Source organism: Pinus tabuliformis, chromosome 9 (assembly GCF_031772625.1).
Source record: "Pinus tabuliformis cultivar Carrire ecotype Pingquan chromosome 9, CPIR1, whole genome shotgun sequence".
Classification (NCBI taxonomy): domain Eukaryota; kingdom Viridiplantae; phylum Streptophyta; class Pinopsida; order Pinales; family Pinaceae; genus Pinus; species Pinus tabuliformis.
The window spans coordinates 1,301,993,377-1,302,009,491 of NC_142307.1; the positions used below are offsets into that span (position 1 = coordinate 1,301,993,377).

Consider the following 16,115-nt stretch of genomic DNA (forward strand, 5'->3'; position numbering starts at 1 on the left):
TCTTACTTGTGCCAACTTGTATTAAGCTGTGGTGGCTAAGTGTGAGTGCGGAAAACCTAGTTTATGACTAAGGTGAAGTGTGGATAACGTCATTTTTTCCCAACATGTCAACATAAGCTTTCTCTTTATGCAAGCGCCTTGGGATGTTATCTTTATTCATTATATTTTTTAATGCCATGAAGCCATGAAATGTTGTATGGATGGAATTTTATTGTTTATACTGTTGTGAATAATTTATACCCAACATGCCATAGGAGACTCCCATAAGTGACACACTTAAATCAACACACATAAAAGTGACATAATTTTAAGTGATGCCCCATAAGCAATGTACATATAAGTGATACTATTAAAAGTGAGACGCATAGTTGACATGTCATGTAATATATCTAGCATAATTGACATAATTAAACATCATTGCACCAAAGCAATGCACATGGTATACCTTATTAGGTGCCACATATAAGTGACACACCTTAGGTGATGGAAATAACTAATGAAGGATGGCCATAAGACATATGCATCATCGCACACATTTGATACACCATAAGTGACACATAATTAAATTTCTTACATAATACAAATAATTGAAACACTATAAGAAACACGAACAATCTAAATTGACCAATGTACATAGTGGTTGCAATATATGAGAAGATATGTAATGAACTTCTTCCTTCTATTAACCAATCCCCAATGATTGACAAGAGGCCAAGATGCCTCTCTTTCTGAAAATGTAATGTAAGCATAAATATGAGAAGGTGGAGAGAATAGAATGCAAAATTCCAAAACTCGTGCACAAAAACCAATATAGCATTTTCAAATTTCAATGCATAAGACAAAGCAAGTAAACACATAATATTGAATTTGCATAGATAATTAGACAATGCACGTAAACACATAACACTGACTTTGAATAGTAAGTTGGAAGTGTCTCTGGATGTATATAGACATGGAGAAAAACCATAATTTTTTGAAATTTGAAAACCTTAGTTTTGTGGAATTTCAAAACTCTAATACTGGGGAATTTGATAACACTAACTTTTTCGAATTTAAAAAACATAATTTGCGGTTAAAGTTTGTTATTTTCATGGATACCCTATCAAAGGTTTTGACCTTCTAGATGTATAGAGTTTGATTTTTTTTTTATTTATATAAATATATATGGCTTTAGTAGTTATAGATTGTTTAACAAAAACATGTTATATAAAAATTATAGAACTTTTGGTTCAAGACTTATGTATATTTAAATAAAAGGTAAAGGTAAATGTGGTGTGTCCACTAATTTTAATGATAATGGAGAGAATGTATCCCATCAAATGAATACAAAACCACAAGCTTACATATTTATAAATGTAAAAATATTCAAATTACTAATAAACAATACCAATATCATATAAAAGATTAAATTTATAAAAATATTGAGGAAGATGATCATGATAATTCAGTGAAAGTAAAGTAAGTATTTTAAGGTCAGAGGAAAAATGAGTGAAGGGATGGTAGAACGAGGAAAAGAGAAAATAATTACAAACCTATTTTATATTATTAAATTCTTTTCAAACTCTTATTCACATCAAAAGCCTGAAGTGCACTTTCTCTTTGTGTTTACGATTTCAATATAAGGAAAGGTATTTCGTCATTCACGTGGAACAAGACTTTCGACATGGAACTCAAATTTTTAAAACTCTGATTCACATCAAGAGCCTGAATTGGGCTGCGCTCTCTCTTTGTGTTTAGAACTGCAATATAAGGAATGTATTTTGCTATTCAGTTAGAATAAGGTTTTAAGATTTTCTACATATAACTTATGTAAGGACTAATTTGTTTAATACAAGTAAAAATATGGTGGGATCATTAAAATTATTTAGGTTACGTGATGTATTTGTAAATGGCTTTCATAAGCTATTCTGTCATTGTGAAAGATACATGCAATAAAATTGGAAAGGATATTGTGAAGGATGGATGACATAAAAATGGAAAGGATATTGAGAAGGATGTATGACATAAAAATAGAAAGGAAGAGATTGATAGGAAATTATAAAATGGGAGGAAACAAACTGAAATAAATTTTGAAAGATGAATGATGTAAATGTGTCAAATAAGATATTTAGAGATAGTAAAGAAACTGTGAAGGATGCATGGTAGAAAAATTGAAAAGAAAATATTTAAAGAAATGGACGAAATAGGAAGAACACAAATGTTTTAAGAAAAGATTTGGTTACCAAAAGAAAACTTTAAAAAGTAAATAAAAACTGGACTTTTTAAATGATAAACAAAGGAAGCTAATGCATTAGAGAATGATATTATATGTTGGATTTGTGTATAAAGGAAAATTATGAGAAGTCAATAAATACGGCATAATTATAAATGATAATGAATCTTAATATTTGATTAAACTGGGATGTAAATTGGTAATTTCACAGTCTACTTGATGTATAGGTTGTTAATATTTATGTTGTTAAGTAGTATTAAATATTGCATGGGTTTGTATACAGTTGAATTTGATAATTTGTATTTGAATTATCATGTATGGTGGTTAAGTCTTAAAGAGTAAGTGATTTTTGGGATAAAGCTTTTTTGTAAAATTGGATATGGTTAAGTTGGGTTTAGTAAGGTTTTGTTTTGGATAAGTTATAAGTTATTGATATATCTGGCTTGTTGAGTGTTATATATACTTTTAGAATTATAATCATGGCAAAGGCAATTAGACATTGAATCTTAATGGCCATCCTCTCCTTTAGTCAACAATTAAATTTAAATGTTTAAAAAGACATGGTACCTCTGTGCCCACACTGACATTACAATCACAACACATTGTATCAGCTAGCCAAGACTGTTGTGCCCAAGAAAGTAAACCTCACTAGGATTATTTCAAAAGGTGAATCAGTACTGGTCTCTCAACAATAAGAAGTTACTTATTTTTCGATCTCAATCTTTCGTGATCTATAGTGTTTTTTTGGAATTGTTTTCTGAATAATCACATCATCAATATTTCCTAATGGAAATTTCTAACCCTTTAATATCATTCATCAACAAAACCAAAATATATAAAACTTAATTTAAGCATTACAATATGTAACCAAAATATATAAAATTTAAAAATTTAATTTAAGCATTACAATATGCAAAACATAGATAAAAGCAAATGAAGTATAATATGCTGCATCTTAAAAAATTCCATGATATTGGTTAGCTCCAAGTATTAGTTTGAGCATGACATCAAAGTGCGTGACTTTCCGTGCCCCCTGACTCGAGAGCGTTCCCTCAACGGAAAGCCCACAAACTTTAATTGAAACTTACTTCATCACCAAAGCTTGAAATGGAAGCGAAACTGGAATATTTAATAGAAGAATAATGTCACGTAAAAGTTGTGTACGAATGATATTCTTGAGGATTCAACGAGGGCGACCTGAAGCGTGTGAAGTTTGAAGGTCCCCTCTTTTAACTGGTTGAATAGATAGAACTTTGCAGTCGTAAAGTACAAAGAGAAAGTAAAATAGATTGGCTGCCTGCATCAAAAAAGCGAAGAGATTCTTTCGTCTCAATCTCTTGCAGCTCAATCCATTCATACGTGATGGATTGGATTCATTATAAGTTTGAATTGGAGACCATCCAGATTGAGTACACCTCACGCGCTGTCTTGATGTCAAGCAAAGCATTTAATGGTGCACCAGACTATACTATTCAACCCAACAGTCCATTGCCTTTTGTGATTCTAATCTTATATATACTTCAAGTATTCTTCTCTTTAGGAGCAAAAAATCTGATCATACTGTGAATATTTATTGAGAATTACATACTTAGTTCTGTTTTTCTTCTGAATTCATAATCTTTACGAACTTTTAGATTCGTCTTTTGTTGTCTATTGATTTGAATATGTATTCATTAAGGAACGAGTCTGGCCAGAGAGGTCAAGGGCATGATCGAATTATTGTAACAGTACTAGTATTGTTTATGTTTTTCATTTCAATTTGTGACAAATGTTTGGGAGAGTTGAAAGAAGATCCTGCACATTTGAGATGCCTGGATTATACAATGAGTTCTCCATCGGGCCAAGAGACTGTTTGTGCAGTGCCTCATGTGAAAGGATCTGGTGATGATAAATATGATCTCTCGAGGAGAATGGGATCAGAAGAATGCCCACCATGGAAATCCCATGATGAAACTATGACGTGTATTGATCAAGACATTATTGATGAAACCATGCTCGATGTTCAGAGATCTTCAGAAACACTCGATTCCATGACGAAATCTTCTGCCAAAGTTGTTTTGGTTGACCAATTTGGCGCAAAAGGCGATGGAGAAACCGATGATACAGAGGTCATGATAACACTAACAGGAAGAGATTATTGTTGTGTAATTAGAATTAAGTGTGACATTGACGGGGTTATATGTTTTTATCTACATGTAATTGGTTAAGATTCCTGAGAGTGATAATAAATGCATGTGGTTCAGGCTTTCGAGAGTGCGTGGAAAGAGGCCTGCTCGTCTTCTGGTTCAGTTTTCCGAGTACCCAGGGGAAAGACTTATCTTGTGAAGCCCGTTACGTTCTCTGGGCCATGCCACTCTGCCTTGACAGTGCAGGTATATTATTTCTCAAGAAATCCTTTCCATGAGATTGAAAGATTAGTGCAGTAAGAACTTTATTTTGCATTAGTTTTATTTATTTTTTTCAATTTAATCGGAAATGTTTTGAATTTCATTCTTTACATAATATTGCATTAGTTTTATTTATTTTTTTCAATTTAATCCGAAATGTTTAATTTTATTTAGTTTTTTCAATTTAATTCCAAATGTTTTGAATCTCATTGTTTACATAATACTGCATAACACTGTAAACCCTAATAAGCTTAGGGTTAATCATTATCTCTGCCGCTTAAGTTCTTCAATTGTTACTGTGTTCAGGTGTTGGGGAATATCGTAGCACCGAAGGATCCCAGCATTTGGATGGGGTTGAATACAAGGTTGTGGCTTCATTTCTATAGTGTGGACGATCTATCTGTTGAAGGTGGAGGTACTATTGATGGCAATGGAGAGGAATGGTGGAACAAATCTTGCAAAATAAACAAATCCAACGTATGAATATCATGAGATTCTCCTCCAGAAAAAAATATATTTTATATTTGCACACAAAACTTAGATTAAGGAATATTTTGCATGCTAACTTCACTTCTTGCTTTCTCTTGCAGCCATGTACATCAGCCCCAACGGTACGTTTATCGTCCACTTACTCAGCATGCTTTATTTAACTCTGACGATATTTGATCCAAGGGCTGATTGATGTTTTATTGTTTAATTCAGGCACTAACTTTTGAATCCATCAACAATCTGCATGTGAGAAACCTGCATGTTCAGAACAGTCAACAGATGCACATGGCTTTCCAAAGATGTTTTGTTGTACAAGAAATCAATGTCAGAGTCACAGCTCCTGGACATAGTCCTAATACAGACGGTATTCATGTGACTTCCTCAAAGTATGTGGTGATCAAACATAGTACCATAGGAACTGGTATGCTCCCATGTTCCTGGCTGCTTCTAATTCATGAATAGCAATCTTATAATAGAAGGTGATTTCTAAAGCATTACACTTACTGAGAGTTTTGCCAATTTCAAAAAATGAATTTGAGTGCACATCCCCTGACCTGGGACCTTTGATATTTATATAGTACTATTTATTTGTTAGGATGACTTTTGATGTTTATATAGTACTATCGGTTAGGAGGACTAAACACCGAAATGAGTAGTGGTGTCTAAAGATATAGTTATTTGGAATCTTATTACTTGGAGCTTGAAAATAGTTAGTAACTTGACCTAGTCAAGTTTATTCTAATTATCTTAACAATCTCTTTTTAAATTTGATTCGGGGTGATTAATCTGGTCCCAATCATTTATCAACCAGATCTCATATTCTCCTCATCAAGCTATGATACTAGTAGATCTACCACCCTAGTACCTATCCAAGTGGTCCATTCCACAACATGATGACTCCATGAGTGCATTACATGTATGCATGATCAAATTATTATAACCATAGAACAATCCGTGCTCTTAAGCAACATTTATGCCTAAACAACATGTCTTATAACTTCCTGGAGAAATACACCTGCATTGGACCAAAACCCTTAAAATGTTATAGCACCATTGCTGCTATCATCACAGTCTGGCTCCTTCACTATCCCCAAACCATTAACTCCATCCCCATTTTCTCATCCATAAAACCACTCTCTAACTACATCTCTAACACCTTCATATATATTTTATACACTATATCTGTCTGCACTATGTAATAATTCTCCTCTAATGTAGATTCCATAGTCTGACATCTATTGATTTTGCAGGAGATGACTGCATCTCTATAGTGAGTGGGTCCATGAACGTTCGCGCTCAAAATGTTACATGTGGACCTGGTCATGGAATTAGGTAAGGAGGTTTCACTAATGTTGGTTTTAATGAACCTAACTGACCATCATAAATAGAGGGAGATTAAGATAGATGTATACTATTTAAGGAAATATAGCACTAAACTTTGTTTACTATGGCACTAAAGTTTAAATGTATGTTTATTAATTTTGGCATAACAGCATTGGAAGCCTTGGTGAAGGGAACTCAGAAGCTGAAGTGTCTAATATAATGGTGGACGGTGCGTATCTCCATGACACTACAAATGGTCTAAGGATCAAAACATGGCAGGTAATTAAGATAGTCTTATAACTGCTTGATGCTTAGAGGTAAGGCTCAAGTTGTACTCAAAGTTCGATTCCCATGCACTGCAGGGTGGCTCTGGCTTTGCTCGGGGCATCACATTCAGAAATGTAAAGATGCAAAATGTGTCGAATCCTATCATCATCGACCAATATTATTGTGATTCTCAAAAACCATGCGAAAAACAGGTCGGATCAATATTTGTTTCAGTAGATAATATATTCGATTAGCACAGATGGTTTAGTTAGATACTGACGTGGCATGGACGTCTTGAGCAGGACTCGGCTGTGAAAGTGAGTAATGTATTCTACAGAAACGTAGAAGGAACAACGCCAACGAAAGAAGCTATAAAATTTGAGTGCAGTGAAAGCGTTGGTTGCCAAGGCATCGTTCTGCAAAACATACATCTGGTGATGAATTCAGGCGATACTCCAACCGCACAATGTGAAAACGTTGCAGGATCAACCAGAGGCACCGTCTTTCCTGCTGCCTGCTTCTAAAGAAGAAGTCTCTCCACATCGAATATAGCCTATTCTTTCATTTCTAAACAATGTCATATCCATAACCAATTAGCTTATTTGAACAGCTTGTCGCCGATTCTTTGTTTGTTTTCACCAGACATTACAAATCGGTACATCGTTTCTTCGTACTTACATTATACATTATTAAAAATCATGTTGTAATATTATCAGCCTGAAGATTGGATATCAATATAATAATTTTAAGATTAGTTGTACTATGGTTTTATGGTTGAAACAAAGATAATTTACCTTTCCTTTTATTTTTTTTCTCTAAAACTTTTTTTCTAGTTTAGATAGGGAAATAAAGATGTTGTAATGTTTAACATAAATATAGATGTTATAATATTTTAATTAAATAAAAATATTAGTGTAATGTAAGTATTTTAATATGGTCGAAATAAAATAAAAATAAAAATGACCTATATTGAGAATTCATGGTATTCATGTGGAATATAGTCTATTTAAAAGGGGTGAATTAAACTAGCTTAAATCCATTTTAATTCTAGATCTACCAAGTGTCTAGAAGAATCAAATCTTTTTTGATGCAAACCTCTTTTTATTTTTAAGTTCATAGCATGTTTATTTGGGAAGAGAGTTTTCACAATTTTAATTTAATTATTAATAAATGACAGAACCTTTCTAATTAATCACATTATTAGGATTTGGTGTATGTTTAGAACCAACTAATATGGTTTAACTTTTATAAAATATTCTAAAATATTTTTCATAATACTTATACATGGACTTATATGGTCCACTATATCATCATCATCATCATCATGAAGAATTGAGATTTGAGTCCTGTTTTTTTTGGGCATGTGGTATTAGCAAAAAACACAATATTGGTCCATAGTATTGTAACAAAGCCTATTTACACTTTAAAAATATTGTTTAGTTAATTTTTATGATTTTTTAAATATCTATAATGTAAAATGTATAATGAACCAATTGTTTTCATTGGTTAATCATTATCATAATCATGAAGAATTGAGTCCTGATTTTTTTGGGCATGTGGTATTAGCAAAAAAAACAATATTGGTCCATAGTATTGTAACAAAGCCTATTTACACTTTCAAAATGTTGTTTAGTTAATTTTTATGATTTTTTAAATATCAATAATGTAAAATGTATAATGAACTAATTGTTTTGATTTCTCATAAATTTTAGTAGTCATTTAATTTAGGCGTAGTTAGTACCTCAAGGGTTTTTTTAGGGTACTAAATACATTTATGCATTCAAAATTGTATTTTAGACAACAACAAAATCTTGAAAATCTTGAAATTGTATGGTGGGATTTTAGTGAATTCATGTGAAAAAGGATATTTATGCATTCAAAATTGTATTTTAGACAACAGCAAAAAATCTTGAAACTGTATTGCTGGATTCTGGTGAATTACGGTGAAAAAGATTATTCCATAAGTTAGACCTATTTTGTCTATAAGTTAGACTACGCCTTTAATTTATATAGCTATGTTGATTTTTATTAATCATTTAATTTATATAGATGTGAAAATTTGAGATTTGGGTTATGGTTTTTCAAGCATGTAATATTAGCAAAAAACAATATTAGTCCATAATATTGTAACAAGCCTATTTACACTAAAAATATTTTTTAGTCAATTTTTATAATTTTTTAAATTTAGATAATGTAAAATGTATAATGAACTAACTATTTTAATTTTTAATGTTATTAAACATTTAATTTATGTAACTATATTGTCTTTTATTAATCATTTAATTTATATAATTATATTAATATAATAGAAAACTAAAAATTAAATAAAATTCCAAATTTTAATTAAATTACATTTCTAAATCTATATTTAATTTTTCAATACTTAATACAATTATAAAATTATGATGCAAATTATCAAATTAGGTAAACAATTTATGTTGAAATTCACCTTACCGTTGGCATAATTTAATTATCTATTTATTAGTTATAGCTAATTCAGGTAGGAACTAATTTTCAGCTGCAAGGAGTGTACAACAATTCATTTTCATGGTGGCCATACCGTGTTGATCGATGGCAGAATATATTAGTGGAAAGAAATAAATGCATGTTACCGTCACACACTTTCAACGGTTGATTGGAAGTCCAACCACTACGTGCATATAGTTGTAACTTAACAACAAAAACCTGCAAAGGGGAGTCACGGACTAGATTTCAAAATAGACTGGACAGAAGCAATTTCATATCCATAATTAAATAGTTGGTAAAAATTAATAAATTTCCATATATTAAAATACTTATTCTATCGTACTTATAAAAACTAATTTAATAAAAAATGTTTTTTTCGTACTGTAAAAGTAATTCAATAAAAAAATATTTTAAATTATTATTAATTAACTTATAATTTTTATAGTACTTGTAGAAACTAATTGAATAAAAAATTTATTTTAAATTATTATTAATTATAAAATTTATTATTATTGATTAAATTATATATTTATTATTATTATTATTATTATTTAAAAAATGATTAATATATAAGTCAAATATATATGTCAGATTCAGGTGTCTTTTTATTCAATGTAAATATTTAGTCAATCATGCTATCACATTTTAGAGCATTAATGGCGAGAGTTGGGTGGCCATTTCACTTTGTATCTCATGCAACTCACATTCAATGTGAAAGGAAGGTTGAGAAAAGAAGGTTGAGAGACAAACATTGCCTACTACACTTATGATATGGAATTTGGAGTTAAATCACAAGAGAACATTCATTCTTACTCTTGTCATGCTTTACAAGTGGCTCACACACGCTCACACCACAGCTTCACTCAATGAACCTCTATCACGTGCATTCGTGGGATACTAAATATTAGCCTAATTTGACTACATATTGTAAAATGCTTCTAAAAAGCACATTATTTAACCGCCTACAATTATAAACCTAATACACTTTCCCAATTGAAAAAACCCCTACTTTCACTAGATATTGTAAGTATCCATTTTTTTCATTAACATTTTTTATATCCCTTTATATTTTTCATTAACTTTGAACTCCATTTTTAATACCTGTAAATATAAAAACTCTTCACTCATTAATATATGCTTAATATATTATGTCATTTTTTCCACAATATATATCCCCCAGTATGAACGCACGTGGTATGGTATTGCTCCCCCAGTAAAGCCTCGTGGTGGCTCACCTTTGTTACATTCGTTGGGTTCTATTGTAGGCCTCGATTTCACTAGCTAGACTTCATTGTTGGTCTATGTTATACTTGTTGGCCTCTATTGCTATCATCTATTGCACTTACTAGGTAGCAAAGGTCAAGGAGATTGGAATTGTGCGAAAAAAATCTTCTTACTTGATATCCATGGTTCGAGAAAGAGGTATTGCCAGGAGAATTGCAAAGGAAAAGGGTGTTAGCATCCCCCACCTTGGCACGGTAAAGGGGTGGAGCAATTTGATGAATACATGCCTTAGCATATCAATTGCCTAGTTGTTGTTATGGAAGCCCATGAAATTAGGAATATTGGCAATGGTCATTGAGTTATCAGGAACATGTTGGGTCATCACCTAAGGTACTAGGAAGAGGTATTGTGTATTATGGAAGGAAGGATTACAAACATGGAATTCCATTTAGTCTAGGCTCGTTTGGCTCTAAGGGTTCTGTTAGGAGCCTTGGTAAATTCAATTCCATCCTCCTCCCCCAACTCGAGCTTCATCCAATTCACTAGAGAACTTAGACAACTCAAACTTTCTCTTTCAAGGATCCAAGCCTCCAAACCCTCATATCCCAGTGTGAGGAGAAGGGTGTTAGCCTCCCCCATCTTGGCATGGTCAAGGGGTGGAGCAATTTGATGCCTCAATATATTAAAATCCTAGTCGTCATTATGGAAGACCGGGAACTTAGGAATATTAGCAATGGTCATTAAGCTATCAGGAACTTGTTGGGTGGTCATCTAAGGGACTAGGAAGAGGTATTGTGTGTTGTGTAAGGAAGAATTGTAGACATGGACTTCCATTTAGTCTAGGATCGTCCGACTCTGAGGATTCTCTTAGGAGCCTTGAAAATTAAATTCCCCCCTTCTCCCCCAACTCCAGCTTCATCCAATTCACCAGAGAACTCAAACAACTCAGATTTCCTCTTTCAAGGATCCAAGCCTCCTTGCTTTCAAATCCAATGGCCTCCAAAAATGAAGGAAAAGAAACGAGGTAGCCCTGGCACTTTGATGAGGCTCATCAATATGTACATCATAAGGGTCATAATGTCATCCTCAATCTTTAGAACTATATCTTTCTCACATTTATTTAAAATTTTGTTATATTATGCTTAGTGAGAGGGGTAAAAGATGTTTTTATATGTCATGTGGCCTAATATGGTTTAAATGCAAGAAATGGAGCATTTTTTAGATGATTTCAATGCAAGAGCTCGAAGTAGACAATAGGGAGAGATTCTAGGAGGTTGTCCACCTCCTTAACTCCCTCAATCAGCCAAAATCACCACACTCTCTCATCAGCTTGAGGTCATTGGCAGCCAAGCAAGACGAGGTCATTGGCAACCAAGCAAGTGTAGTTAAAGAAGATCAAGATCCACCCTTCTCAAGTTTTGGGAGACAAACATTCTTATTTTCTAGGGAGTTTTTAGTAGCTACCCTCTTGTATAAATAAACATGCCAAAGAGCTCATTAGGATTCAAACTTTGTTTTCAGCTAGGAAGCTATTGAGCTCAAGCACTTGATACTATTATTTTTGACTAGTTATGTGATGTATTTGACATTGATGCAATGATAATGAGAATTTTCTTATTGATCAATCACTGAGTTAGTTCCAGAGGGTTGAGGCTCTTGGGTTTGGGACCAAACTAGTGGCTTAGGTCCCTCTTATGTATTGGTATTTCTTCTTATCTTAGAATTCTTATTAGTTTTCTACATTTCATTAGAACATAACCCCTCAAAAATCTTGTGATTGCAACCTCTATCTCATCTCTCTCATGGGAGCATGAATGGAAGAATCTACAATCACAACCAAAAAATTCTATGTTTATGATTTCTTGGAAGAAGATCTATATTAGTCATCTTGGTTTGCATATGTTTACTATAGCTTAGGAGTTGATTTATTGAATAGAATATATTTTTTGGCATAGATTAGATGATATTAAATTCAACTCATCTTTTCCACCATTAGTTATTTTAATTTGTCAATGAAAAAAGAGTATGTGCATGTGATGTTGCAAGGCTTTTTGGATCTACAGGAAAGGGGCCTTTCACCATCTCCATCTAGGACTTCTTCACCCTCTTTAATGAACCCCAATATTATGTTCTTGAGGTCACCATGAGCATCTCTTCTAGTTCAAAATAGGCCTTCCTAAGGTGTTGAGCTTGGCTCGGTGTTTTGGCCACCTTTCATCCATCTACCACAACCTCCTTCCACCTTACCATCCATTGAAATCACCATTAATACCTCCTAAACCTTCTCGTCAACCTTCATGTAGCATTACAGGCCTTCCTATAGCATACGTGTAGCAACCTATTTCACCATATCTTTTGAACTATGATGGAAGTTTTACTTAGTTTAGAAGTAGGTTTTCCCTCAGATGCGACTCCATGATCAAGGGCAGCACCTAGGCCATTCCAACCATCCTTTTCCTTCACTGCAAAATAGAATAGCATTAGTTTCTTTATCACATATTTAGCACAAATAGAACATTGATTTATATGCAAGTGTGAGCTAGATAGATGATGCATGAAATATTGAGTTATGATTTGGTAGGGTAGTTTCCTATCTGCAAGTGGATTTGGTAGCTAGATGGTTGATTGCAAGATAGTGTAGTTCCCTTTCTACAAGTAGTGTAGCTCTTGTCTTTTCATGAATTGATTTAGTAGCATTTACAAGTTAATAACATCTACAAGTTGAGGTTTAAAAAGAATTTTCCTTTTTTTCATTAGAGCTAGCTTTTGAATTGCACCTTCAGTAGTTAATTTCCTTCTAATTTAGTAGAAAGAATGGTCTTGGAGCACTATTGATCAAATTTTCCACTTGAGGGTGGCATGAGTAGAATTCCATCCAATGTGTATTTAAGATTTTCAACTCGAAGTTTGTATGAACCCCGAGTTCATAAATAGACTTGAGGAGCCCTTGGGAGTTGCAACACTCTTGGTGCAATACAAGAGCTCACCCCTTTTTGGCACCATTTTTGGGGAGGTGTCTAGGTAGATGTTATTTCTTCTTAAGCATTATTTTATGTTTTGCATTTAGTTTTTAAAAAATCAGATAAAAGGGAAAAAATATATTTCATGCCTCATAGGAATATATATATATATATATATATATATATATATATATATATATATATATATATACATATATATATATTCGAGGAAAATTCTTACCAAACACCCCCACACCCTCAAGCTGTCAAGATTCACCCTTCTTCTGTGACTATCATCTTCCCTCTCTAACTACAGGGGAGTTAGAAGACCTTGTAGGTGAAAAACCTGAGATCTTTAAAGAACCTATTGGGGAAGAAGAAGAACTCATTTCACCTACCCAAACCATGGCTAAAATAGGAACTATGAGGCTTTTCCTATCAGAGAGACTAATGGAGAAGATAGAATAAAGAATATAAGCCCTATTGCCCTTCCACACTTCTATGGATTAACCTTTGAGGATACTGATACTTTTATGTTTGAATTTGATGTTGTCTGTAGGACCTATGACTATGCCTCTGATGACCAGAAGCCGAAGTTATTTCCATCTACCCTTAAAGATGCAACCTTGTGCTGCTTTATGGGTCTTCCTAGGGATAGCATCACTACCTCGGCTCAAATTCAACAAGCCTTTAATAACAAGTACATGGAATACTATAGGTCCAAAAAAACCAAGGAAGAAATTTTTAGATTGACTCTTGAACCTGATGAATCCATAGAGGACTATGAGGAGAGATTTCAACTTAGTTATAGGAGGGCCAAATGCACCCTTGATCCTAAATCACTCAAGCTAGTTCTTCTTCGAGGGATCAGGGAGGACATGTTGGAAACCATTAAAATTTTGTCTAGGAGAGACATCTATCACTTATCCTATGATGACATCAAAACAGTTTTAAAAAATCACTCTAGGGCTGCTAGGAAGAAGGGTGGGGCTAGTCAAGCATTAGTTAGTTCCTCTCCTTCCAAAACATCCATTAAGAATGAGATTGGGAACATGTTGGAGGACTTTACAAGTGAAATGTTGCATACATTTTCTTTGATAATGGATACCACGCAGATCAAGAGGAGACAAGGGGAAGAAAAGAGATTCCTATCTATTTTCTTCCCTAAATGCACTAGAAGGCACCCCAGAAATGAATGCCCATTAAATGTCATAGAGGTCTACTCAGTCTGTGAGGAAAACCATGCCACAAATAAATGTCCTTCTTTTCCTGGTTTAAAATTTTTATACCAAGGGGCAGAATGTTGACCTCAACAACTCTGCTTTATAAATCAAAGGAGGCCTCAAGGACCTTAGCCATACCAACAGGGCATGCAAGGTGCATCTTACTATTATTACCATCCCAATCATAATGCACCCTTTCCACCCTGATACTCTTCCACTCATCCATCATGGTCCACACCTTATTCTTGGCCTTATGATCCTCAATATCCTCCCCAACCTATCAATCAACCATTTCAACCATATGCTTATCAACATCCTCAATGGAATAACCCATCACAAGGGTGGAGGACTCAACTCAACCAAACTCCTACTTTATTTCTTCCACATCCATACCAACCACAGCTCACTCATCCTGATCCACCCAAGAAACCTCAGATGCTTGCTCAACCTAATCCAAACCAAAATAACAAGCAAGCACAATAGGTCTATAGTGGAGAGACATCTTATCCTGCATACGCCGTAGAGATTCAATAAATCAACCTCGGGTTTGGAAGAGTGATTCCAGATAACCAACCTCCATCTCCACCTAAAGAAATTCAAGAGGGAAAGGAAGAGAGTACCCCTCAAGTAAATCCACCTCCTTTTCCTGAGAGGTCGATTCATCCTAACTAGAACACCCTAGAAGAGACTAAACTTTTGGGAGAATTGAAGAATCTGTGTCTTAAAATACCCCTCCTCCAAGCTATTAAGGATGTTCCCATCTATAATAATCTTATCAAAGAGAAATGTTTCAAACACCCTAGGAGGAGAAAAAGAGACACCCCCATGATTAATGTTATTGGTTAATTATCTGATTTGATGTTGGCGAGTGTGATTTGTCCAAAATATTTAGAGCATAGAAGTCTAGTAGTAGATGTGCACATTGATGGCATCAGTGTCCCTCATATCCTGATTGATCTTGGGTCTACTATCAATGTGATGAATAAAGAAACCATGCTAAAACTAAACCTCCAAGTATCCATAAGAAATACCACTACAGTGTTGCAACTTGTAGATAGATCCACAGTGGCTCCTGAAGGAGTTGTTGAGGATGTAATGGTCCCCATCGACTCCTAGGAGTATCCTACTGACTTCTTGGTTCTCCAGACCAAAAAAAGATTCAATGGTTATCCTCTTATATTGGGAAGGCCGTGATTAGCCAATGCTTATGCTTACATTAGTTGCAGGGCCGGGAACATGACCATTAAGAATGGGAATTTTTCCAAATAATTGGTATTGTACCCTCTTGCTCAACGATCCATTAAGCACGACTTACCCCAATGGCTATAAGAGGATGAGGAATATGAAGTGTATCATACAAAATCCCATCCAATATGTACCCTAGATGTTGTTAAAGGAGTGGGGCAACCTGATGAAGATGACCTCATTGATTAGATCCTCTAGAACCAACCCCAAATACCATGCCTCTTGATGAGCTTGTGAAAGAGTCTAAAAGAGGTCCTTGGATTTAATTATGCTTAGTTGACCCAAGTCCTACCCACGTCAAAGTTTTAGAATTTGGTCC

The 16,115-nt window shown here is 34.0% G+C and overlaps 1 protein-coding gene across 1 annotated transcript; it reads left to right on the plus strand.

The window, feature by feature from the left end:
• Window positions 1–3,627: 3,627 nt before the first annotated feature.
• LOC149153334 (polygalacturonase-like) lies at window positions 3,628–7,438 on the plus strand. The gene is made up of 9 exons (XM_089438938.1): window positions 3,628–4,320; window positions 4,456–4,584; window positions 4,906–5,076; window positions 5,190–5,210; window positions 5,302–5,509; window positions 6,339–6,420; window positions 6,582–6,690; window positions 6,774–6,890; window positions 6,981–7,438. The coding sequence occupies exons 1-9, from the start codon at window positions 3,877–3,879 to the stop codon at window positions 7,200–7,202; spliced, it is 1,503 nt and encodes a 500-aa protein (XP_089295064.1). The 5' UTR covers window positions 3,628–3,876; the 3' UTR covers window positions 7,203–7,438.
• Window positions 7,439–16,115: the final 8,677 nt, after the last annotated feature.

What these genes read in the sequence shown, in the direction of transcription:
- LOC149153334 (XM_089438938.1), top strand. Translation starts at nt 3,877, where the DNA reads ATGTATTCATTAAGGAACGAGTCTGGCCAGAGAGGTCAAGGGCATGAT. An exon ending in GCAAAATAAACAAATCCAAC is followed by an intron (nt 5,077 to 5,189) that starts GTATGAATATCA and finishes TTTCTCTTGCAG; the next exon opens with CCATGTACATCAGCCCCAAC. An exon ending in TAAGGATCAAAACATGGCAG is followed by an intron (nt 6,691 to 6,773) that starts GTAATTAAGATA and finishes CATGCACTGCAG; the next exon opens with GGTGGCTCTGGCTTTGCTCG.